Raw genomic sequence first — 27,981 nt, 5'->3', positions numbered from 1 at the left:
TTAAATTATCATTAAAAATAAAAAATTTTCTGAAAAGTTTTAATATCAATAACATTTCACAGAAAGAAAATATTACATCATTGTTACCTTAAAATTCCACCAGATTCACCAGCGAAACTGTTATGTCAATTGAGCAATGAAAACTTTTCAAGCCGGTGTGGAATTTTGACAGTTTTAAACGTCAGAAATTAGAAAATAAACAAAAAACAATCTATTAATTCTGCACTATTTAGGCAAAAAATTTAAATCTGTGGCATTTATAAGTTTAAGGAGTGTTTTATATTGGATCATGAGTGAAATAGAATATACACCATCCGTTTTCAATCCAAAATATCGAAAATGCCCATATTTAGACACAATCAACAGACCAATGTTAGATTTTGATTTTGAAAAGCTATGTTCTATTTCACTGACCAGAATCAATGTTTATGCTTGTTTGGTTTGTGGTAAATACTTCCAAGGACGTGGTACAAATACTCATGCATACACCCATTCAGTTTGTGAATCACATCATGTATTCATTAATCTTCAAACATTGCGTTTCTACTGTTTGCCAGATAACTACGAAATCATTGACTCTTCGTTAGACGACATTAAATACGTACTGAATCCAACTTTTTCAAGTTTAGAAATAAAAAATATCGACAAGAAACTTGAAAAATTTTCTCGTACTGTAGTGGGAACTACTTATATACCAGGAATCGTTGGTTTAAATAATATAAAAGCAAATGATTACTGCAACGTAATACTTCATGCCCTATCACACGTTGGGCCTTTACGAGACTATTTTTTAGATGAAGAGAACTATAACAAAATAAAACGCCCACCGGGAGATTCAATATTCACTTTAGTACAGAGGTTCGGTGAATTAATGAGAAAAATGTGGAATCCAAAAAATTTCAAATCACATGTTTCACCACATGAAATGTTACAAGCTGTCGTTTCTTGGAGTAATAAAAAATTTCAAATAACTGAACAAGGAGATCCAGTAGAATTTTTGTCTTGGTTTTTACATACATTGCACAAGGCCTTAAGAGGGAAAAAGTCAAACGATTACTCTATTATTTACAAAAATTTCTTGGGTCAAATGAAAATATATACTAGAAAAATGCCACCCGTTGAATTAGACGAAACACAAAAAAGTTTGCTTCTCGCTACAGAAGAATATCAAGAAAAAGCAGAAACTTCTAAATTTCTTTATTTAACTTGTGATTTACCACCCCCGCCTCTCTTCACGGACGAGTTTCGAGAAAATATCATTCCCCAAGTAAGCTTGTATCAGCTCTTATCAAAATTTAATGGCGTTGCTGAAAAGGAGTACAAAACGTATAAAGATAATTTTATGAAGAAATTTGAAATAACAAAATTACCTCAATTTATAATATTATACATCAAGCGATTTACAAAAAATACTTTCTATTTAGAAAAAAATCCAACAATTGTTAATTTCCCTATTAGAAATATTGATTTTGGGGATATTTTGACACCAGAGAATAAAAAGAAACATAAATACACTAAATATAATTTGATTGCTAATATTGTTCATGATGGAGAGCCAAAAAAAGGGACATATAGAGTTCATCTTTTTCATAAACCAAATAGTCAATGGTATGAAATGCAAGATTTACATGTGAACGAAATACTGCCTCAAATGATAACTCTGACAGAATCATATATACAAATATACGAACTGAATAACTCTCCATAAAAACAAAGTATTGTATATAAAATTTAAATGTAAAATCATTTAATAAATTTTAACAAGAAAATATTTTGTTTCTCTAGATGTGGATAAAATCTCTGTGTTATACTCATTTACTTAATGGTTTCATTGAATTAAATTTTGCATACTTATATCTTATTAGTTTAAATTTATTTGTAGACGCACAACTTTTCTTTCAAATATTGTAAATTCATATCTCACAAAATCTAGTCTTCAGGTTTTTCAGGTGGCGGACCACATGGCTGAAGCATTTTTTCTAATAAATTAAATCTTATTCTAGCCTTAGACTCATTTTCTGCAATTGCAAAATAATTTAAAACATCATAGTGTCCTAAGTAACTAGCTAAAGAATCCCTATGTTGATTTGTAAGCCATTCATATTTTGTAGTGTCGGCATGACCAGTTCCAATGTATTTACTTTGCAAATGTTCCAACTGACTGTGAATATTGTATCGGTCACCCATTTTCACTAAAATAGAAGGATAGATTATGTATATACGTAATTAAAACAAAAAACAAAATTAAAATCACCTTAAATTCAGGATCTTAAAAAAATAACTATGGAAATTACAAAAGTTAGTAAACATAAAATATTATGCTATCGCAAATGTCATATACGAATACGACACAAATTAATGACATAAATAGCTAGTTATGTTTCGAGAATACATAATGCTGTATTAATTACTTTAATCGTTACATTGATAATGCAGTTGATTTACTACACTGCTATTTTAAGAAAATCAAACTGTTTTATCAGTGATAAAATTGTTAAAAAATACAGAAATGAAACTAATTGAAATTTTTTATACTAGTAGTATTATTTCTTTTATATAAATTCGCATGCCGAACTATAAAATAAAACTGACTTAGAGTTTCTCACATGATATCAATCAAAAATTAACAATAGATCAAGTATAGAAAGCGTATAACACCAGATGAAGTTTGAGAACATATATTATATAAATATACATTATTATCTTCGAAAATCCTGTATTGCATTTTTTGAGTTTATTATGTTACATTTTATTAGCTTGTAATCTACAACTAAACTGTTGCGTCAATTCGAACGGATCAACTAATAGTAACAATCATTTTATAAAATCAGTCAGATTGCTTAATTTGAAGTAATTTCACTCGTAAAAATTGTAATACAAAATAAATATATCTACTATTGAAACATAGTAATTATAAAAACTATTTACGGTATAAAAAGTAGCAAATTACGAATCACTCTTCTATTCCTACATATATCGATTTTGAATTTAATAATGTCATTTTGACATTTGATGACTTTTAAGCCAGACATTTTGGACATTACTGTGGTGAATGGTGTGGCGATAGTTTTGTGCGAATGCGTGTAATTATTTTTTTTTGTTAATTTTAATATAAATTTAATCAATTCGGTAAAATTTTAGTGTTAATAAGGTTGAGGTAAAAAAATATTGATTTTATATTTTGATAATTCAAAAAATTTTATTAGATATTTGTGAAAAGTTCTCAAAATGAAAATATAAGAAGATAAAAAAAAAGAAAGAAACCAAAAATAAAATTTTGTCGGTAATATCCAAAAGAAAGCAGTTAAGAAATCGATCAATAATATATTGCAACATCTTACATATACCGCATAAAAAGCTTAGCGCATAATTATGGTTAAAATTATCTGGAATGAAACAAAAAACATAAAGATTATAAATAAAATTTAGTGCTTAAATTATACAAGATAAAATTTTTCATAATTCATTTTTCGGTATATAATTATAAGGTTTTATAGAAAAAAATATTGAAAAAAAAAAAAAGATATTCTGGTAAATGAAGAAGGGTCCTTATAAATTTATATCTACCTGAAATAATATTGATTATTTCAACTTTGACAAACGACAAATTAGATCAAATAATTTCCTGGTCTCTTTTAAAACAAGGTAAAATCATAAATATTAAATTAAGTATTTTATATTATACATTTTTATTTCTTTTTTAATTTTTTTTTCTTAAATTTTGTTCTTAGGCGTGGTCTGCTTCAAAATCGATTTTATACTAAATGCCAAAAAAAAAAAAACATTTTTTTTTTTTAATTTCATATCTTTCTGTATCATACTGCTAGCGGTTAATTTACATCATTCTTCAAGTTTTTGAATAACCTATACAAACACAAATATCTACTCATCATTACAATAATGACTAGCGTTTTGCATTAATTTTACATAAAAAAAAAAAGAAAAAAACTACAATAAATTACAAAGGAAAAATTTATGCAATCCTTTTATGACGATTCAATAATCTCACTCCAGAGAACTTAGTTAATATTTATTCAAAATTATTTTTATCAAGAGTGATAGAATTTTTAACATAAATTTTATTTTTTATTATTATTCAAATTTAATTAAAATGCTGAAGGAATGTATGTAGGTTATTTGAAATAGGATTAAATATTATGCATTTTTTTTATGAATTATAAAAAATATTCGGAAATCTATTTATTGCATTCCATGTAGATATGTAGGTAGGTAATCACTAATCAGTAATCACACGTTGGTCAACAATATTTCTTATTTTAAATTTGTGTTTTTGTGGTTGATTTTGTAATTAGATAAGCGGGAATGAGATTCCTGCTTGCATACGAAGTTAGATATCTACATATTCATATACTTTATGCATATGTATGCCGTTTATGGTTTCATTGATGGTATAGGTGCCTTACAGAATTTACATTCAGGCTGCGTTCAAATTTAATATTATAAAAGGTTATTCTTTGATAAAAATACCTACCTAAGACAATATACATTAAATATTCAATCATTTTTAATATTTTCATAATCATTATACATATTTATCTATTTTTATTTATGCTGCTACATATTTCATTTAGTGCTGTTGTAAGTCACGTATTTTATTGCATTAGTTAGGTACTACTTATATAGTCTACTCAAAATTTTGTTTTTACTTTCAGATTCAGCTTTGGTGTTTGTCTGTTCTTATTATTAATCCTATTATTTCTTATCTAATTTTATTCTACTTTCATTAAAAAATTGAATTTTTAATGGAAAATTTTGTGTATTTTTTTTTTTTTTCAAATTTTATTAAAATGAATTTATAAATTTATTATTGAAATTTGATAATTGAAAATAATATTTTGTTCATTTTTTATTCAAAAATTGAAGATAAGAGATAAAACGATTCAAGTTACATATTTAGAATAAGGTGATTTTTTTCAAATAGTAGCTTTTCATAATTACAAAACTAGATACATATTTTGGTAATGTTATCACATTATGTTTACTTAAGTACTTTTAAGTAGTAAAAGGACCGAAAATTTATTTCAAAAATGGTGTTTAAACAAATTATTTTTGTATTTCCATGTAAAATCTACTGATTTTTAACACAATTTGATTACAGTCTAAGAAATTAAATATGATTTTTGATTAAACTAAAAGTTTTTTTATCAGTTGCAACTAACAATATTCTTATACGTAACGAATTTAAAATTAAAATCAAATTTAATTCAACTCTTTTTTACCTCTTAATGAATTTAATTTGATAATTAATTTATTACATCTTGTAATAAAGGTACATACTTAAGAGTAATGACCTTTTTACTAGTAATAAATCGCGTAAAAATGTATGATTATCAAAATTAATTGGTTGATTTATTCAATTCCAATGATCCTAGAAAATAAAAATTTAATTACATTGCATGTTTAATGTAATTTCAAATTCTTCAAAGAGCAAAGAGCTAGTCTATGTTTATGATATGTTTACTTAATCAATGAAAATTTTGAATATTTATTTTTATCATAAAAACAAATTCATGTCAATAATTGAAGTAAGAGAAAAACTGACCTCTTTTTGACTTCTTAAAACTTAAATTAGTAATGCATGAGTTTGCAAATATAAAATAGTCTTTATTAGATAAGTTTTTTTTTTTATTACTAAATATAGTCATAATTTGACGATTCACTATAACTTTACTTACTCATTGTTATAGAGATTTTATCAATCTGGGTATTTTTATATTTGCTAAAATTGATAAACAATTTAAATAAAATTAAAAGAATGTTTAATTATAAATGTAAGAATACTATTTTATTTTATTAGGATCTAAAGAAGGCAGAAGGCATTGTACATTATTAGAATTGGATTTGCTAAATCATGTACGATATGCTTTTTTCATAAACATTAAAAATATTTTCAAATATTGAAAATATTTGCTGATAAGGTACAAGAATAAACAAGAAATTGTAGAAATAAAATTAAATGTTGTTGAAGGTATTAAATAAATTTTTAAATAGAATTCTAGCAACTCAAACCAAATGAAATTTTTAATTTCAGTGATTTTGTTAAGGAATTTAATATTTAAGTAATATTCATATATGCACATTAAATTGCTCCCTTAAATGCCAAAGTTGTACATGTAATCAATATAACAAGATTTGTTTTTAAAAATTACATTGATTCCATGAAATATATAAATGAAAAATAAGAATTCAAAAAGGATATACACCCACAACTAAGGTCGTTAAAATAAGATCTTCTGGGTATATTTTTTTTTCTCAGAGAAAAACAAAAGTGTAGAATTTTTTTTGATGAAAATTGTTTCTTCAAGGAAAAATTTAAATGATAAAAATATAAGGGCGGAAACAAGAAACAATAATCTTTTCTTTTTTATTATAAAAATAATAATAATAATAATATAATTGAAAAATTTGTAAAAGAAAATATGTATACACAATGATTTTGTGTGTTTGGAGACCCTAACAAATAAATAAATTACTTATAATTAATATGGATTAAAATGGTTAGGTTTTTTTTTAAAAAATAATTTGTGTTTTTTAATTACCCACGTATTTCTTAAAATAAAACAATGTTTAACCTTCTAATTATGTATGGACCTACCTACCTTTTTTCTTAACAATCTTTTTCACAAAATTTTATGATAGAATTTTACTTTCAATTTACTTTTATTATTATTTCACTACTAAACATACAAATATTATTATTTCACTACTAAACATACAAATATTTTTTTGTTTCTGTACTCAATTTTATCCTAAAAATTATTTTTGCTTATACACATATTAAAATCTTGGGACCATTCCATAAAATGTTGATATTATTCTAACAGTAAATGAAAATTGTGTTAGAATTTAAAGAAATCTTAAGAAATTTAATATGTAGAGCTTATTATCGTAAATAACAACTTGTATGAAAAGTACAACAATATTTAATATTCATTTGAATATTTAATCACGCTCAAATTACAAAAATTAAGTCTATCTATCCAGTTATACGATAATTTTTGCAGAATACAATATTTGATTCCGGATTAACTTTCCAAATTACGGATTTTGCTTCAATTTAATCTGCATTTCAATTAAATTTTCGAAAATATCCAATTAAATTATATATTGGCATAATTTCTATTTATATTATGTATAACAATTTGTAATAAATTATTAAATTTCTTTAATAAATTTGATTACAAAACAATTGAATATTATCAATATTGAATAAGAAAATAATGACGTCATATATTTATTTAATAGCATGTTTTGTATTATTATTCTCACAAAACAAAATTCATTTTCTCACGGAAAATGAACAAAAAAAAATTATAAATAGTAAGAAAAGTTTTGAATTTTTAATATTTTTAATATTTTAATGTATGCGAACGTGTTTTGTTTTGTTATACTGTAAAATTTATTGTATATTAAGAATGTTTAAAAAAAAAAGAATAACTTTTTCAAAAAAGGCGCAATCAAAAATATAATCAATAAGCCTTCAATGATTAGAGCAAAAGGTTTCCACTGATAAATTTGCATTAAAACAAAAACTCTTTTTTGTTATGCACTGGGAGATTTTCGAGAACTGAGACATGAACCGAAAATACTAAATTAAATCTTAAAAGTCTTTTCAGAAATGCTTACAATTCCTTACAAAATCGAGTAATTTTTCAGTATCCAACACTTTTCTATTGAATTTTGCAGATAGCATTTATTGATTTATAAGTTAGAATTTAGAACTGAATTATTAAACGAACTAAGTTAGAACCGAATAATTGAAAATCCCGTTTTTTTTGTTATTTATGTTGTTAATATTTGCGAGTAAAATTAAATTTCTAAAATATTTTCAAACTGCAAATAAAAAAAAACATAATATTATGGTTGTCAATTATTTGACAATTTTACATCGCAAATTATGTTCGGTTTCTCGGTTGGAAGAAAAATTTTTTTCCCCTTTTTTTGCTCTAACACACCAGTATGAGTGAAAACCCCTAATGTAAAATAAATAAGAAAATTTATAAATGTATTAAAATGTAATTGCAAATATAAGTAGGTGCAAACAATGAGAAAAAAATAATAAGTAAGAAAAAAATTCTCAAAATAAAATTTATTTTTTTTCTTTAAGCTCTTATGAATTATTGAGCTCTTATTTATGAAGTTGAGTAAAAAATAAAAAACAATATTTTTATTTTTTAAATTTAGCACTTATTTTTAGTTGGAGGTTCTTTTTTTTTTTTTTTATTTAATTCAATTAAATTTTAAAAGGCTCTTCTTCATTTTTTGTTATTACAGAAAATGTTTTGGCCTACGTGCATAATATTCAAATCTTGATTTTAAATACAAATAGATAAAATATAATTTTATAATAATAAATAACTATAAATATAAATTGTTAAGAACATAAGAATAAAAATTATAATTTTTTTCTTATTTCTTTAAAAAATCAACAAAAGAAAAAAACAAAAGCAATTTATTTACTTTAAATTTTTATAATGCAAAACTTATACAGCCGGATTTTTTACATTTTAATTATATGTACATATATATTAGTATATATATATAAACATAATATATAAAACATACACCGTATAGTGATTATATATTTTATTTATATGAACATACTTATGTATACATTGTGTAGGTATCCTCCTTAAAACAAAAATATCCTTATTTATCCACGTTTATCTACTAATATACAAAAAAAAAATCTTCTATATATGTACATATATTGATATATATACATATATATCAATATATATTCATTTAAATGACACTCTCATACTCTTAAACATACACTTGAATGAAAATGAAAATTTTATTTTTTTTTTTTGTCTTTCTTCTTCTCTCTTAAAACTTTAATTTAATTTTATGTTAAAAGGAAAAACAAGAGCGAAAGAACAAAAAATCAAAAAAAAAAAAAAAACATCTTTAATATAAAATAAGTTTAAGATTAAAATGGAATTATCATTTTTGTGGTTGTTTGATTTTGGCTGATTATTAAATGATTATTTACTGATTGAATTTAAATACAGGGACTGTCAATATTTTAAGAGTAAACACGAAAAACAAAAAGGAACAAAAAAAATTACATAAAAAAAAAAAATAATAAGGCCAATTTTTTTTTTTGTTTTTTTTTTTTTTCTTTTCTGAATTATAATAATAAGTAATTATTTTTTTATTTATATAAAAATTTCTTTACATATATCAATGTATATAAGTGTTGTTATACTTACTTATAAGTATATTATATGTAAATGTCAATATGTTACGGTAAGAGCACTTATTCTCTTATTTCTGTTTTAACACGTTGAAATTTACGATATTAGAATTATATTTTAAAAAATTGTATTGCATAAAAATTATTTTAAGAAATGAAATGAATTTTTGAATTTAAAAATTGAAAAGTTTAATGAAACTTTAAATATTATTTGGAGTATGCAATTTTATATATTATATTAAAAATAATTCATAAATGATTTAAAATTAATTATTTAATTTTAATCCTATAACAGAATTCGTAAAAAAAAAATGGCAACTCGAATTGTTTTCGAATCGTTTTGTGATCATGATTTCGTTTTTGCAGCAAATTTATAAAATTTGTTGGGCATTTTAGGTATACAATACAAATCAATATTAAAAATTAAAAAAATATTTTTATATATCGTATATTATATCTATGTTTGAATTGCATATAAATTATTGTTGGAAAACAAAATTGAAATCATTTTTCCCTAGAAGTATGCAATAAAAATATTAAAAAAAGGATTGTTAAGTTATTAATACCAAAACTTTCTGTTTTCCAAAACGCAGTAAAAAAAAATAATTTAACAAAGTTTAAATACCGTCTAAATGCAATTTTACAACAACTAGAAATTTTTGAAGTCACCATATTGTATGCAAAATAACGAAGTTTTTACTACATTTTGGAATATCAGTGTGACGATAAAAAAAAAAAATTTTGCACACGTTGTTACGTTGCTTGTTTTTTAAATATAATTGTAATAAATCTTTTATCCAAAAAATATTATTTTTGTAATAATAAAAATTTTTGAAATAAGTACTCGTGCAAATACAAAATAATTGTAATAGTCTTTTTATATTTTTATTACATGTGTAGAAAAAGTAGTCTCAATTTTTCACGTTACGTGCTCTGCATTCGCTTTACATTTCGAATGCGGTATTCAAGAGAAAATAGTATACAATTTTAGAATGGTATACAATATCGAAAATTTTTAATATACTCGTACATTTTGGAATATGATACATTGTGAATTTTACATTTATTCACTGCTGTTTGAAAATCACGAATTGTTCCAAAAGCATACCTTATTATTTCATTGTCAGAAAATCTCAGGGAAATCTCTAAATTATTAAAGAATCTTTCTTTAATTTTTTATACTATTTTGGAAATCATTGTAAAAGTTAATTAATTCAATTGTTTTTTTACAATCCAATAAGTAAGTAACAACTTATTCTTTACGTTCTTTAGCACTTTCCTATGGATATTTGTTCACTGTTTCCCTAAAAAGGCTCAACTCAAAAACTAATTTCAATATGACTTAAATATTCAAAAAATGTAAATTGCATTATTGAATTCTCAAGTCTAATTTGACTTTAAATCTACATTCAACTATACATCTAAATTATACTCAAATATGTAAAACTTTTTTGTTTTTCCGGGTAATATTTCAATCATTCACCGTAACGTGGTAATAGCATTATAATATGTAAATACATATGTATACATATATACAAACATAAAACAATTATTATAAAATTGTATGCAAACAAAATTTTTAGCTAATGTTTAAGTTTTTACTTACTTTTTTCCAGTGTAAACAAAACAAATACAAAAAACAAAAAACAAAAGTATCAATGAAAATCAATTATTTTTTTTTTTTTTTTTGCAATCAATAATTTTTTATATTTTCCCATTTGTACGTATGTATGTATGTTTATGTATTATTATTACAAAATGCATGCGAGTACATACCATAATAATATCCTTATTATTATCACCTCCATCATAATAATACTTTTAGGTTATTTAAAATAAAAAAAAAAGAGAGAGAGAGAAAATAAAAAAATTAGAAAAAAAAAATGAAATAAAGAAAAAATTGGGTATAAAACAGAGTCAAACAGTCGCCACCAAAAGTTTTTCAATTTTGTTTTTTTTTTTTTTATGATAAAATTTGACTTTTATGTTTTGTGTGGAACAAAATCACAAAAAATAAAACGAAAAAAGTGGCATGTAGAATTAAAATAAAAAAAAAGCTCTTTTTTTTTTCTCATATACACGTCATTACAGTTAGATCCTGCGTACTTTATAATTAAAAATTAAAAAGCGAAAAAAATTTCAATTCTCGCATACTTTTACATTATATACACATGTATGTATGTGTGTATATATGTCTACCTACATAGTTAGATTGCATACTAGAAGAGAAACAAAATTATAAGTAGAAAAGGAATTTTTTTTTCTCTACTTTATTATTCTTGTTTTTGTTGTTGTTGCTGTTGTGTTGTGTTTGTTATAATTCTTTTTATATTTAAAATAAAATAGAATAAAAAAAAAAAAATTAACAAGTACTTAGTATATAAAATTTTTTTGCTAAAATCTTAAAAAAAATAATTCTGAAATACGGTAAAAAATTAAAATTAAATAAGAAAAATTAATTTGAAAAATTTTATTAAAAAAAGAAAAGTTTTAATATTAAAAAAATTGTGGCAAAGAGTGGCTTCTTGCAGGGAAAAAAATTTTTTTCGTACCACACAAAAAGTAAATGTGATTTAAATTCATTTTTTTTTTCCTCTCTTAAATCCTGTTTTTTTTTTTTTTTGTCTCATTATTCTCTAGTTTTTATATAATAATTGAAAAGAAAGAAATTTTTATTAAATATGAAAAAAAAAAATAAAATATTTTAATTAAAATTTAAAATTTAATAAAAAATTTTTTTTTTTTTATTTGCACACTTCAATAAATAAAATCTTAAATTTTAAGTATTTAAAAAAAAAAAAAAAGTCCACCAGGCAAATTCTCAAATTTTCTCTCTCTCTTCTCTTCTTTACTTTACTTCCTCTTCAAAAAATTTATCATACAAAAATTGAAAATGAGAATTTTTTTTTTTTATACTTGAATAAAAATAATAAAAAAAATATATATCAAAATATTAAGTATATATATAAGGTATCTTAGACTTGAGAGGTAAAACCATAAATAGTATATTTAATATTTACTAACTTAAGTATTTTAGTTATTTACTTTGATTATTATGGATATATAAGTATTATAAATATTTTTATTTAAAAAAAAAACAATTTATATTAATAAATTTATATATATATACATATATATATATATATATATATATATATATATATATATAATGTATATATGCACATATAAGTATATAATTATTTTTTGATATATATACATACATATATAACCTCTTTTTTTTCTATTATAAAATAAAATCATACGTTATATATATATATCTGGTATGAAATTGATTACGTTATAAATTATGTTACATGTGCCCATATAATTATGGTTATTTAAATAAAAATAATAAAAAATATGTATGAGTAAAAATAGTTAAATTTAGTGGGTATTATATATATATATATATATATATATATATATATATATATATATAATGGAATATAATAAATAAGAAAATAAAATTTAAAATGTGTTATTAAATATTATTTAAAATATATATATTTTTCATAAATTTAATAAAAAAAAAGAAAAATTACATAAAAGTGATAATAAAATAAAAAAAAATTATTCAAATACAAAGGAGAAAAGTTCACAAAATATTAAAATATTATTTAGAATATTATAAGAAAAGAGAAGAAAAATCATTTCCTTCTTCCTATTTCTAATTTTCGAATTACCGACACAAAATTCAAAAAAAAAAAAAAAATTAAAATATTTTATGTATTTTTCTTAATTTCTCATTTACATCACAATAATATTATTACATTTATATATATATATATATATATATATATATATATATTAATTATTTGCAATAATCCATAATATATATACATGCATGCATACGTAAAATATATGATATGTGAAGTGAATATTTATGTGTGTGATATATATAAATATTTATTTGTATGTGTTTTTAATGGTGGCCTCATAATATTTTTAAATATATAGTTTTTCATTTCATTTTCCTTTTTAAAAAAATTAAGTATATAAGGAAAAAAAAAATTATAAAATATTTAAATTCTATTTCTATTTTAACTTTTACCATTCTAGATTTAATTTAATATAAAAATAAAACATTTTTTTTTTTTTAAATAAATAAATAATGAAAAAATATGGCCGATTTCAAATTTCTATACGTACATATATGTACTAAATATAATACATATGTAAATGTAAATATGTAAAAAAAAAAAATATTATGCACAAAAAAAAAATAAAAAAGAAAAAGGGTGAAAATTATAACTAAAGCAAAAAAAAAAAAATTTATGAAACTACTGGAAAAACAAAAAAAAAAAACCTGGCAACACTTTATGGAATTCTAAATTGTTATTGTTCTTTTATTGTTTTTTTTTGTTCTCTCCTTTCTTCTTTTTGATTATTTATTATTATTTTCTGTCATTTTTTTTTTTGCTCTTTTTCCTTTCCTTGTAAATAAAAAAATGTTTCGATAAGCGCTATTGTAATAATGCCGCATAGAATTTTTCTTAGTTAGTTAGTTACCTCTACATAGCACAACAGTAGCTGTTATACCACATTTTCTTATTATACTTATGTATTATTTTATTTTATTATAAAAAAAATTTACTTGCATAAATAAATAAATATGTGTAGCTGTGTGTGTGTGTGTGTTATATAACTACGTAACATTATTTAAAATAGAAAAATATAGATATATATATATATATATATGTATAAAATTTAAAGTATAACAATAAATAAATGCAAGACTTCTTATACATATTCATACATACATACATATAAGTATACTACACCTACATAATACACTTTCATGTTTAGTATAAAAGCATATGAAATGAAAATAGTTTATTATGTTTTTTATGCCTGTATATATGTATATATAAAAAAAATATTTTGAAAAAAGCGCTTCCTTATATTTCATAAAATTTAAATATACAAATTTTGGTATATAAGCGCATAAAGAGTAAAAGAGGACAAAAATATATAAAAACAAAAATGATATAGCTACTTTAACCGAACCGTACCAAAAAAAAAAAAAATCATAATATTTGCAATTGTGTTTGTGTAAATTTGTATATATATATGCATATACAGTGTATCACAAAAATAATAAAAAGGATATTTTTTGGTGAAACAAGAAGAAAATACTGAAAAACGAAGAGAAAAACAAAAATTTGTTTCTGGTTAAAATTTAAGGATAATTATTTTAATGCGTTCTAATATATATACGTTATATACATATAGAAATATATATATATATATATATATAAGAAATATATATATATATATATATATATAAGAAATATATATATATATATATAAGAAATATATATATATATATATTTATTACATATATATATTACATATATTATTTATTATATATATGTATGTGTGTTGTGCATATATAAATAATCAGAGTAATAATTTGAGTTATAATAAATTAATAATATAAATAATTTTTTACTTACGCACATTGTATGTAGATACACAAACATATGTGTAATACAAACATATTTATTATATAAATTTTTTATTTGTTGTTCAGGGTTGTTTTCTATTCATTTAGAAATTTTAAATATTTTTTTTTTTTTATTAAACTCAATGTTAAAAATTTACTAAAATTTAAAAAAAAAAATGGTTTGTTAAATGGGCTTATATGTATACGTGTGTTGTTGGCAATAATATTTTTAAAAAATTTCATTTAATAAAATATCAAAATTTCTATTATACCATTTTCTTACCATGTGGCAGTAAAAATTTTGCATACTGAAATCAAACTAAAAATAATAATAAGAAATAAACAAAAATAGGTGAATTTGATCGTGCTAACTCTGTGATATCTGTATGATTGAATGACTTTGAGAGTTGTATGATAATTGGCGCATAATGTTTCGCACGTTCTTTTGTTATATATATATATATATAACAATATATATATATATATATATATATATAATATAATTATCACATAAACTTCCACCACAAATCAAGAAATATTAACTACTATATATATATATATATATATATTTATATATATATATACATATATATAATATAATTATCACATAAACTTCCACCACAAATCAGGAATATTAACTACTAATAAAATATTTGCTTGTGGGAAAATTCAATACTGCTTCTATAATTTTAGAGATAATGCCAAGTAAATTTGAAGTTACAAGATGAGAAGATACCCGAACTACTGTCTCGATTGCATTCTATTTAAATAGACTGCCGGCATTTACTATTTGTTGAATTTACATTTACTAAGTTATTTGTGAATATTTGAAGAAAAAGACAGATTTTTATACATACTAAAAGAAAGATTCAAAATTCAACTTCACTTAATTTCACCAAATTTTTAGTATTTAAAAATTTTTATTTTGAAAATGTCTGATGGACTATAAGTAGTTGTCTTTCGAAAGTAAATACCATTGGAGATTATACAAATTTTTAATAATTCAATTCTAACTTATAGGTTTTAATATAAAGCACGTTAAACAAATTTTTAAAACTGTTTTGGAAACTAGCATTTTTATTTGTCAATAGTTTTCCTCAAAATGTTAGCCGAAATAATTCAAAATGAATATTCGTTTGCTTGATCATATTATTTTCTTTAAGTAATGCAGCTCATAAAGTAAAACATCTAATAGATCCAAGGGTTTTTTTAAAACAAAAAAAAGAAAAAGAATACAATTAAAGAAATCATTGTAAAAAGGACGAAACATTGGAACAGAAAAAATAATACTTATGATGTAATATTGATCCTTACAAGTCTAAAAAGAAAGAATTACTCTTTTGGCACATTTTCAAAAAAAAAAATTTTTTTTGTTTTAAAAAGTGCCCATATTAATTTTACTCTGTCTGTCCCGTGTGTCTGTAGTTTTAAGAAAGCACGTCTATACCGTTTTAATAAAAAAAAAAATTAAATTTTTTATACAAATAAATCTTATAATAATTTACGTATGTCCTCCTCTCCTCTAGTCTTATAGCTATGCAAATCATGAATATTTTGGTTTATCATATATAGAAAACTATATGCTGGAGGAAAATTAAATTTAAGTACTTGAATTGATTTTTTAAAATACACGTAACCACAAATCATCTTTTCGTTAATTTTCGCGGAATAATTTTCCACTTATACGACAACTCGAATCAGTTGAAACAGTTTTTGGGATTGCCGTAAATTTTTTTATAAAAGCTAAAATAATTAGAATAATCGTCCTCTTAGCCAAAAGTTATAACCTTATATATTCCTTAACTAATAATATTAATTAACAATTCAATTGAAGAGGTAAGTGGACAAAGGGGTTAACTAATATTACTACGAAAATCGAGTTGCTCGGATAAAACATTATTAAATTTGATATATTTTCAACTGTGATTACTTTTATAACTGGAAACTTAATAGAAGGCTGAGATTCGTAGTACTCGTACACATAGGAGTTAAGTAACAAACAAATTAATGTTTTCACAATTTGTTAATGAAAAAACGTGTCAGAATGCAAATGTAAGTTAACCCCTTTGTCGACTTACCGCTTCTTTAATTTTAATCCTAGCACAATTTTGTTGAAAATTATCACGTATCCTAAGATTTGTCCTAAATTTATGCAATTGTTTTTTTAGAACTAAAGCTATGCATACATACGTTACGTAAACACAAAATTGTATAAGTTCGTTTTTAAATTCAATGTTTTTTTTAGTTTCGACATAACATGTTATCCTTGACATATAAATCGTAATAATATATTTTGTTAATATTTGGTACAATTTAGCTTATACGCATATTATATAAATAGTAAAATTGGCTGATGTAGTATTTAATACTGAAAAATTATTGATACTTGAATAACAGGATTAGAATTTTGAGAAAAAACTTATCAAAAATTTACTGTCCAAGCTTGTATTTCTTGTAATATTTTAATTATTTAACGAATAATATATTTCTATATATCTATGTAAAATTGTGTATAAAGATGCGAACATACATATATATATGCGTATATCTTCCGTAATTACTTTTTGAAACATGTGTTGAATTAAAAAAGAAAAATTCTTTTATTATTCTTATTTTTTAAAAATATTTTTCTTTAAATTTTTAATTAAGTTTAAATTAACATAAAGGTACATAAATATTTTTCTCCCAATATACAAATGTATATATATATATATATATATAGATATATAAAGATCAAAAATAACAACTTTTTTATTATTTAAGTGTGCTTACCCATAAAACTTATTTATATAAATATCCATATACATAAATGCGTACATACATACATGGATAAGTTTTATGTAAATTGTAATAAAAGTAATTTTAGTTAACAAAAAAAAAAAAATTCCCTTAAACATTTATTGCATATACGTAGGCAAATTTATATATGATGTGCTTATGTATATGCTCATATAAACATTGTATGTAGAAGTGTATGTAATTTGAGTAATATAACAGGGTTATTCAATATACTTTGTTTTTTTTTTCCCAAATTTCTAATCTTCAATTAAAAGTTTTAGTTTTTAATTTAATAATGCATTTTTAATTTAAATGAATAATTTAATTGAAAAAAAAACTGCGTGAAATTAAAAATAATTCACTTACATAAAGTTTTTTAAATTAAGATTGAACACAGATTGGATTCAAAAATTAAAAAGAAAAATTTCACTAAAAAATTTCAAAGTTTCATAACACTTTTATTGCGGTTTTTAAATTCAATTCAAACACTTGTACAATTAAATAATCTGATTTTAATAAATTATACCATGTGACAAAATAATTTAATTTAATATTTTGCTGCTTGCTAAAAGTTGATTTGCTATTATTTATGCTTCTCTGTCTAAGAAAATTTATCAAATATTCCCGAAAAAATACATAGTAAAACAATAATGCTCATTGTTGATATTAGATTGTACATTCTTGATATTAGATGGTACCCTACTAGGTTTGGGACACGTCCCTACAACACCATTTCGAGACCAATTCCTCTAATGAATTTGAGTACCTTGAAAGATCCGATAGACCAACTTCTTTACCTGCGGCCAAAAGCTTCACAATTTCTCAGAAGCTGCCCTGAGCTCTTCTCATCCTCCCATAAAATTTGCAAGTGCGCTCACTTTAAGGACCCAACCTCTTAAAATAACACCTATGCCTGAAATGTCTCGTCAAAATACTTATATACTTCATTGACCATTCTTCTTCTTTGAAAATTTAAAAAAATTGAAATTGAAATTGAAAAATTGAATACTGAAAATTTACAATTAATTTACAAATCAGATAGAAAATTTTCTTATACCTATAATGTTTCAAGGGATTTCCATTCTAATCTCATATAAATTGTCAATTATTCTTAAAAATTTTTTAGATTTTTATAAGCAAAGCTAAAAACCTTTATATAAATTTTAACTTCGGTTCAAGCAAATTCTATTACTGAGAGTTCTTGACATACTAACTTGCATATAATAAATCTAATAATTTTGTCCTATAACTGCAAATATTTCAGAGCCCGATACAATTTAGAAATTGCCTGTATATTTTCGTATATATGAAATATAAAACATATAAGTAATATTACAATATAATTATTATGTATGAGGACATAAAAAATATATACAAAAAAATAAAGATTATGAAAACATAAAAGAAAAAAACAAAAAAGTTTTTTGATTGCCAAATTTTATATCGATCCCTTAATGCTCCATTTAATTTTTTAATTATTTTTTCTTCTTTTCTTTTCTTAATAATATTTTCTAAAATAAAAACTAAAAATCCTTAAATTTAAGATAATACAATTTTCTTATTTTCATAAAATACAAAATTTACATATATATACATACAAAAAACAAAAAATTTTAATTATATACACACACACATGCAAACATACACAAATATAATTAATAAATCTTTAATATAAATTTTAATTTTTTAGTTCCCAAATATTTTAATATGTGCATTTATTTTTATATTTTAAATTATAATGTTATCAAATAGCTAAGGAATAATTATAAATTTTCAGAATGAAGAAGATTAAAAAAAAAATTATACCTTTATCCTATAAATACACATAATAAAAAAGGGAAATTTTTTTGTTAGTTTGGTTTTTTTTAAGGATTATCAAAAAAAATAAAAATTATCCTTTAAAAACTTATAATTTTCATGCTTATATTCTCTATAAATATATAAAATTTTGTGTTATTAATAAAAAATATGAAATGTATACTGAAACTTTTCCTATTTCATTAAATATTGTGTAATTTGATGAAAAATTTCTTAATTTCTATTCCAAAATTCCAAAAAATAAAAAGTCAATAGTTTTACTTGGTGTTTTCCATGCTGCTAGAAAATTTAAAATAAAAAATAAATTAATAATAAAAATTCTTTATTATTTTAAATCTCATTAATTATTTGGTATATAATATTTCTGGAAATTTAATATTATAATTACATATGATTACTAAAAGTATTATAAAGTAAAATTTATAAAAGAGAGTCACATACTTTATATATATATGTACATCGTATAAAATATCTTCTCTTGAAGATTCCTTTTTTTATTCTTTTTTTGTATAAAAAATTCAATAAATTTTCAAAAATGCATTACATAGCCATACTAAGTAATCACAATTATGATTACTATAGTTACATTATAAGTAATTAAAGTATAATTACTACTATAGTAATAAAAAATCACATCTGAATTATGATAGTGAAAACAGAAATCTCCTCTTTTTAATCAAATTTCTTTTAGAATTTAGAATTAAAATCGGCACTTTCGCAAATTAGAATTTCATCACTTCTGAAATAATCACGTGAATTACACATTAATCAGTTTAATTTGCAAATTTTTTGTCAAATATTTGATTAATTTAAAATATTGATAATTAAACTAATTCTTGTTAAATTGATTTTATAATTTAATAAAATTTTAATAAAAATCGCTTTTTTTCCCTTTGATTCCTTTTTTTTTTTATATTTTAAATAGATAACACAAAAAAAAATCAAAAAATTGACAATCACTTATGATATGTCAAAAATTTTGTGGTACAATACCGTTACATTTATATTAAAAATGTAGTTGTAAAGTTTACACTAATAAAGTACCTTCAAGTTATGCTTATAATACAGGCTTGTTGTTTTGCAAAAATAATGCTTTACTTACAATTTATTTGCACTTTGGATCATAATTTTGAACTTTTATTAGATGTCATCAATTACTTATTGTCACATAATTTGTTTTTAAATATTCTTCATATTTATTCGGGATTTTTTTCAAATGTCTCCAAAAATATTTTTGCTACAGCCTATTATCATAATATATTCTTGGAATCTGTGAGTTAAAATCTTATTTTCGCTATGAAAATTTTTTTTTTGCTTTTGCATCTATAAGACGTAGTCTTGTATTTGGTTTGCGACTTGGATCATGTGACATTTCTAAATTTATGTTTTATTTGAAAAATGTTTGTCACGAAGGTTTTTTTTTTAAAAAAAAATTCCTACAGTTCTGTGAAAATGCAATTAATAAATAAAAATAATTATTTGAATCACTATTAAAACACAAAAAAAGAAAACCACATCAACAATAATAAATGAGCAAATGTATGAATTCATAAAAATAATGCGGCTTAGGCATGCTAAATTTCATATCTGTCTTCTAAAATTATTAGACAATTGAAAATTATACATTAAATGTGTCCGAAATCTTCCTCTATTAGTTAATTTATTTTGTATATTAAGTAAGTAGTACCCACTTATTTATGAAGTAGGTACACGTCTAGAATCACGAGTGATTATAGTATGACACCAGAATTCAAATCATCAACATAACAAATTGGTTTTCATGTTGTACAACTATATATAAATTTATGTGTGCTCAATTAAATAAGGTTTTTTTTTTTTGCATTTTTCATTATTAACTTTTAAATTAAAAATAAATATCATGTATTACATCCTTGGTTTCTTAGTTAAATTATTTTACACAACATACTTCTGCAGTAAATAAAATTATATTGATTTTTGTTTTTCTTATATATTTTTTAAATGACGTATGCATTACAGTGACGACATTTTGTCCTTATCCAAAAAAAAAAAGACTAAAAATCATTGGTTAAATTATAAATAATTTCGGTGACCGGACATTTATGGAGTCTTAATTTTTTCTTAAATTACCTTCAACAACGATTTATTAATCTCAAGGAAATTATTATGAATTCTACCTTATTTTATATTTTCTTTTATTAATTTAAAATATATTTAATTTTTAGTATATTTTTTAATAAAATATGAATAAAATTTAAAATTAACAAAATTTTTCGTCTTATTTTTGTATACTTTTAGGCTAATTTAAATTGGGCCCAATAATATTCAAAAAAAAACACAGAGGAAGAACAGAAGAAAATCATGATAAAATAAATATAATATCAAAATGATTAGATGAGAAATATTTTGTTGAAAATAAATCTTTTTTGAAATCTTAAACAATTTTTTAATATTAAATAAAAAATTGTTATTTTTATTCTATCGGGATAACATATTAAATATGAATTCACGTCACACATTTTACACCGTTGAGGTGGGTGACACAAAATTCACAATTCTTAGTCGATATCAGAATTTAAAACCAATTGGATCAGGTGCGCAGGGAATAGTTTGGTAAGTTTTTAATTTTAATTTTGATTTTTTAAGTAATTTTGTATATAAGTATTAAGTGTTTCATCGAAAAAAAAATTAAAATTAAAAGTGATTATTAAAAAAAAAGAAATCACAAATTTTTTTCAATCATTATTTTCATAAAAACAATTACATATACACTCTATCTTTCTCTTCTCTCAAATTTAATTTTCGTATTCAGTTTGTAGGTCAAACAATTTAGCTAAAAATTTTTAATGTATTAATATAGAAAGGTTCCTTTTATTCGGAGCCGAATATTTATTTGCGCTTAATTTTTTTTTATTTTATCTTAAATTAAATACAAAATTTTGTATTTAGTATCAAAGCGTGGCGTTCTTAACACCACTTCAGTTAAAATCACCATTGAAACTAAACTGAAAACATTTTAAGATTTTATTCTAAATTTTGAAGTCGAAAATATTTCCACCCGCTTTTTGTTTATGATAAAGACAACAATCCTTTAGAAGGTTATTTACTTATTTCAGAAACGAAAACTTACGACTGACAAGTAACATTTTAATTAAATTCACAATTATTTTAATAGTTTAGTCACAATTATAAGCGATTATGGAAAATCGGATATTAATTGTCAGATTAAATCGAAACATTGAGTAAAAAATCGATCTTATAAATGTTTTTTCTGATACCCTTAATATAACAGTCTGAATTCTAGTAATAATACAACCAAAATAAACCATCTACCAATATAATATATTCTGACTTAAATTTTTATTCTCACTCAATTTTTGATTTCATATCCAAATTGTATTCTCTTATTTTTAGAATAAAATTTTTTCTAAAAACTTATTCCTTTTAATTACATTACTTGGCCTTATTAGAATTTAAAATGTAACTCAACATGCTTTCATTTAACAAAAAAAAAAATCATGTCACTTTTTGACATTTTTGAAAAGTTTTGATGTTTTTGAAAAAATTTGAAAAGTTACTATTTTGACATTTAAAGAGAACAAATTTATTATTACATTTTATTATGAGAGTTCGCGATACCAGCAATATGTTTATTTAATATTTGAGATATATGTACGCATATTTATACCGAAATCCATTTAAAATAACTTACACATGACTTTAAAAGTAAGCGATATAAGCATTTAAATAAGAATTTAAAAAATTCGAAAAGAAATGCTGCCATATTAGATTTAAATAAGTTGTACGAGAACAATTCATGATTACCGGGCGGTGATATTTTTCTTAATTATTTTTCTCTCATTTTTTATTTAAATTATTTTATTTAGTAATTATCTTTTAAATTAAACCTTAATGTACTATAGAATTTATGCCAGTTAATTACATTACAGAATAAGAATTAAGTAAAATGTAGGCTCTCAGTGCATTAGTGGCCTATCGAACATTTTTGCAAAAATAAGTTATTATGCTCAATAGAGTTGTAATGGCCTAAAGAATTGTTCTATATTTTCAAAATACTTAAGTTTACTGCTCTTTTCATTCTCATATTTTGACGGAAGATTGTTTTTGTCTCTTAAAAATTTTCTTAAAAATTAAATATTTAAATATGTCAATGGCAGCTTACTCGAAATGTCATTTTTCCAAGTAGGCCACTAATGTACCGCCTCAAATGAAACCTTGAAACTGAATTTACATTTTTTACATTTTTTTCTTTTTTTGGGTAACTTTTTATTATTTTCCAAATTTTACGAGCAAAACAATTTGCGATTTTCCTTAGCCACTGTTTTTTATTCATAATTTTTAATTTATTTTAAATTCATTAATCATCATAATTTTTACAATTATTAAATAGTTAATTTTTTTTTTTTACTTTCATGCTTTATTTTCAAAAATTTCATGTTTTTTTTATTTTATTCATCATAATTTCATTTTTATTTACATACATACCTACATTCTAATGAAAATATTTTAAATTTATATTTAAAAAAATTTATTTATTTATGAAAAAGGTTGATTTTTTATTTTGTTTTTAATTTTTAATATAAATTTTTTTTTGGTTTTAATTTTAGTTTGTTTTAGTTTTGTTTATCAGTTTCATGGTTGTTAAAAAGAAAATTTAGTCACATAGGCTATGCAATAAAACAAATTAAAATCAGAGTCCTCCCCAGTCTTCATACATATATAAAAATAATAGACAATTCGTTTTCTAAAAAAAAAAAAAGAAAAAAAAATTAATTAAATTACATCTATAACATACTATATATATAAAAATTTGAATAAATATATATTAATATAATATACAAAAATTAAATAAAAATATAAAAAATTAAAAAAATAAAAACAATATGAATCAAGAATTTCAAAGACATGTTTTCGGAGATACAGAATTTATAGTACCATCGCGTTATTCTTCGCTTAGTGCTAGAGGAAGTGGTGCGCAAGGAGCTGTGTGGTGAGTATATTGAAAAAACTTTGGTTATGGGCTCCCCCTACTAATAAAATAATTCCAAAGTTTTCAATAATAAATGAAATTTAATTTAAAAAAAAAAAAAACATTTTCACATCTTATTAAAAATGTTTTCAATTTTAACACTTGCAAGAGAAATAAAAAAAATCCCCCCCAAAAACTTTCAAAAATATTTTTTTTATCAATCACCATTAAAATAAAAATTCTTTTTCTCTCAAATTAAACAACTTGTGCGTTATTTTTACTAATTTTTCTTTTGGTACAAAGGAAAAAAAACAATGGAACTAACTTTTTTTTTCTTTATTATTTTTTTTTTTCCAATAAGGTTTTTACAAAAATATTTTTAATTATAATTTTATATATGTACATTTGTAAAGATTTAATTTGATTAAAAAATAAAAATTATTTATTTTAGTGCCGCTTACGATACTGTTACTGAACAGAATGTGGCTATCAAAAAGCTTTCTCGACCATTCCAAAACGTTACACATGCCAAGAGAGCATATAGGGAATTCAAATTAATGAAATTAGTAAATCATAAAAATGTAAGTATTATTTATGAAATTTAATAAAATTTAATAAAATTTTTTATTTTAAATTAATAATTTTTTAAGATAATCGGTTTATTGAACGCATTTACACCGCAACGCACATTAGAAGAATTTCAGGATGTTTATCTTGTCATGGAATTGATGGATGCTAATTTATGCCAAGTAATTCAAATGGATTTAGATCATGATAGAATGTCATATTTACTTTATCAAATGCTATGCGGAATAAAGCATTTACATTCGGCAGGAATAATACATAGGGTATAATAAATTTTTTTTTAAATGTAATGCAATATTATTATAAATTTATTAATAATTAGGACTTAAAGCCATCCAATATAGTTGTTAAAGCAGATTGTACGTTAAAAATTCTTGATTTTGGATTAGCACGTACAGCTGGTACAACATTTATGATGACACCATATGTGGTTACAAGATATTATAGGGCACCTGAAGTTATTTTAGGAATGGGTTATACTGAAAATGTTGACATTTGGTCAGTAGGTTGTATTATGGGTGAAATGATACGTGGTGGTGTACTATTTCCAGGTACAGATCATATTGATCAATGGAATAAAATTATTGGTATGTTTTTATTTAATAATAATATTTATTAATATAATATATAACAATATATATATATTTTAATTATATATATTAGAACAACTGGGTACACCATCTTCATCATTTATGCAACGTTTACAACCGACAGTAAGAAATTATGTTGAAAACCGGCCAAGATATACTGGATATCCTTTTGAAAGATTATTCCCAGATGTATTATTTCCAAGTGATGCTACTGAACAAAGTAGGCGAAAGGCTTCTGAGGCTCGTGATTTATTAAGTCGAATGCTAGTCATAGATCCAGAACAAAGAATATCTGTCGACCAAGCTTTACTTCACAGCTATATTAATGTATGGTATGATGCAGAAGAAGTTAATGCTGTATGTAATCATTTATTTATTAAATTACATATTACTTTTACAAAAATTAATTTTTATTAATTAAATTTTAGCCTGCACCAGAACCATATGATCACAGCGTTGACGAAAGAGAGCATACTGTTGAACAGTGGAAGGAATTAATTTATCAAGAAGTTATGGAATATGAAGCCCGTAACGCCAAAATTGATTCTGCTGATAGGCGGTAGAAAATTAAAATATAATTTTAGAAAAAAAAAATAAAATAAAACAAAACCTATATAAAATAGAATATATGTAATTTCAATATTAAAAAAAAAAAAAAACAAAAAAAAAAAACTTAAAAAAAATAAAAATAAAAATATATATAAAATATTTAAATAATCTACTATGTAAATAGAAAAGTAATTATTGCAATTGTGTATTAAAAGAATGAAGATTGAAAGAATAATGAAAAACAAAAATTTAATAAGAAAATCAAATCTAATTTGTTTGAAAATTTATGCGAAAATTAACAAAAAAAAAAAAAAAGAAAAAGTGAAACTCTATCTGTATCCTCCAGCTTCATGAAATTTAACATTTCTAAAAATAATATAAACAAAATAATAAAAATTTTATTTATTTTTTTTTATTTTTATTTTTTAAATATTTAATTTAGCTTATTGCTTGCTTTCTTTTTTTTTTCTTTTTTTTTGAATTTGATTCCTTTTTTCTTTTATTTTTGTTTTTAATCATTAACACTATAGAAGGAAAAATTTTAATTATCAGAATAGGATCAAAATGATATTGACAAAATTTTCATTAAAATTTTATTTTGTAAAAAAAAAAAAGGAAAAAAAATTAAGAATTATTAAAAATATGCAATGCAAACGCAATGTCTATAGATATAAATTTTAAGTATAATCCAATTATTATTAAATAACATACACATACATAATATATTATTTAGGTAAAAAATTTTAATTTTAAATTTTTATTTTATTTTAATTTTAAGTTTTAATAAAATACAAAACAAAACAAAAAAAAACGTCGATCATATCGATAATTTATTACTTTAAATAAAATATATTTATAATCTTTTATTGTTTGATTTTAAAATTTTATTCTCAATGAAAAATAAATATAAATATATATATATATATATATGGAGAAATAAATTTAAAAGTAGAATTTTTTTTTTTTTGTTTAAAATGCATTTGTTAGTTTTAACTTAAAAAAAAAATAAAATCTAATATAAAACTTATTGTTTTAAAAGCAATCAATTATTTGTTAAAATTTATTTCCATAAAATATTTTATTAATATGTATGCAAATATATCTTAGATACACTTAAATAATAAAAAACGAAGAAAAACAAAAACATCCTCAATTTTTTTTCAATTTTAAATTTAACTAAAATATTTTTCTTTTGTCCTCATGCTAAGAAATTTTCAAAATTTTTCTCTTCAATAACTATATTCTTAAAAAAAAAAATAAACCATACTGTAAATATTTTAAAATATTTGTTGCTTATACCCAGTCACAAATAATATAATCAAATAACAAAATTATCAAGTTAATAAAAAAACATTAATTTAATTAGAAATCAGAAAAAAAATTTATTCTTCTATTTTGCCGTACAAATTAATTGAATATTTTATTGAACAACAATCAGTTCGGTAATCGGAACATTAATATTTTTTAATAAGAAAAAAAAAGGGAACAATTTTTCGTATAATTCTTTGAAAACTTTCCTCCGGCTTAAATTTAAATGTCCTTTAATAAAAGAAACTTCGAAAATTAAGAGAAAAATTGAAAATTAATACAAAAAGATTTTCAAATTAAAAAAACATTTTAGATTCACTATGAACTATTTTGTTTGTTACATCAAAAAGCATTGGTTTTTTTTTTCTTCATCAGGATTATTATGCCTTCTTAAGCAATAAAATCATTAAAAATTAATGATTCGGAATTTTGAAAAATGTATTTTTTTATGTGAAATCATAATTTTAATTTTATATAAGTAAAATGAAAAAAAAAACATCCATTAATTATTTTTATGTTATTCTTAATGAGGAACTAAAGAATTTTCTTTAAATTTTTCTTTAACTAATTTTTATTTCAAAACAAAAAAAAATAAAACAAAAAGAAAAACTAAATAAATTTAATACTAACGAATTTCAAAGTCCAGAAAATTGAAAAATTTAAAAAATTATTTTCCGTCCATTTAAATTAAATGATATATAAGGGGAAAAAAAAAAGA

At 21.9% G+C, this 27,981-nt stretch overlaps 3 protein-coding genes across 4 annotated transcripts; 2 read left to right on the top strand and 1 right to left on the bottom strand.

Annotated features, from left to right (window-relative positions):
• Positions 1-206: 206 nt before the first annotated feature.
• LOC129615905 (U4/U6.U5 tri-snRNP-associated protein 2) lies at positions 207-1,791 on the top strand. Its single transcript, XM_055531321.1, has one exon. The coding sequence runs from the start codon at positions 290-292 to the stop codon at positions 1,706-1,708; it is 1,419 nt and encodes a 472-aa protein (XP_055387296.1). The 5' UTR covers positions 207-289; the 3' UTR covers positions 1,709-1,791.
• A 60-nt stretch (positions 1,792-1,851) lies between these two features.
• Positions 1,852-2,345, bottom strand: LOC129615906 (splicing factor 3B subunit 5). The gene is made up of 2 exons (XM_055531322.1): positions 2,255-2,345; positions 1,852-2,192 (listed from the first exon to the last, which is right to left on the bottom strand). Exon 2 carries the CDS (start codon positions 2,185-2,187, stop codon positions 1,930-1,932), a length of 258 nt encoding a protein of 85 aa, XP_055387297.1. The 5' UTR covers positions 2,188-2,192; positions 2,255-2,345; the 3' UTR covers positions 1,852-1,929.
• Positions 2,346-3,049: 704 nt separating this feature from the next.
• Positions 3,050-26,078, top strand: LOC129615859 (stress-activated protein kinase JNK). 2 transcript variants are annotated; one of them, XM_055531250.1, is made up of 8 exons: positions 3,050-3,645; positions 21,540-21,854; positions 23,870-24,252; positions 24,683-24,812; positions 24,882-25,079; positions 25,139-25,403; positions 25,480-25,763; positions 25,835-26,078. In XM_055531250.1, exons 3-8 carry the CDS (start codon positions 24,146-24,148, stop codon positions 25,967-25,969), a joined length of 1,119 nt encoding a protein of 372 aa, XP_055387225.1. In that variant the 5' UTR covers positions 3,050-3,645; positions 21,540-21,854; positions 23,870-24,145; the 3' UTR covers positions 25,970-26,078. The 2 variants fall into 2 exon arrangements, with proteins under 2 accessions (XP_055387225.1, XP_055387224.1); XM_055531249.1 differs by lacking the exon at positions 23,870-24,252.
• Positions 26,079-27,981: the final 1,903 nt, after the last annotated feature.

Source organism: Condylostylus longicornis, unplaced genomic scaffold (genome assembly GCF_029603195.1).
Source record: "Condylostylus longicornis isolate FDR11 unplaced genomic scaffold, ASM2960319v2 ptg000153l, whole genome shotgun sequence".
In the NCBI taxonomy this organism is placed as follows: Eukaryota; Metazoa; Arthropoda; class Insecta; order Diptera; family Dolichopodidae; genus Condylostylus; species Condylostylus longicornis.
This window is presented reverse-complemented; position numbering and strand designations above follow the sequence as displayed.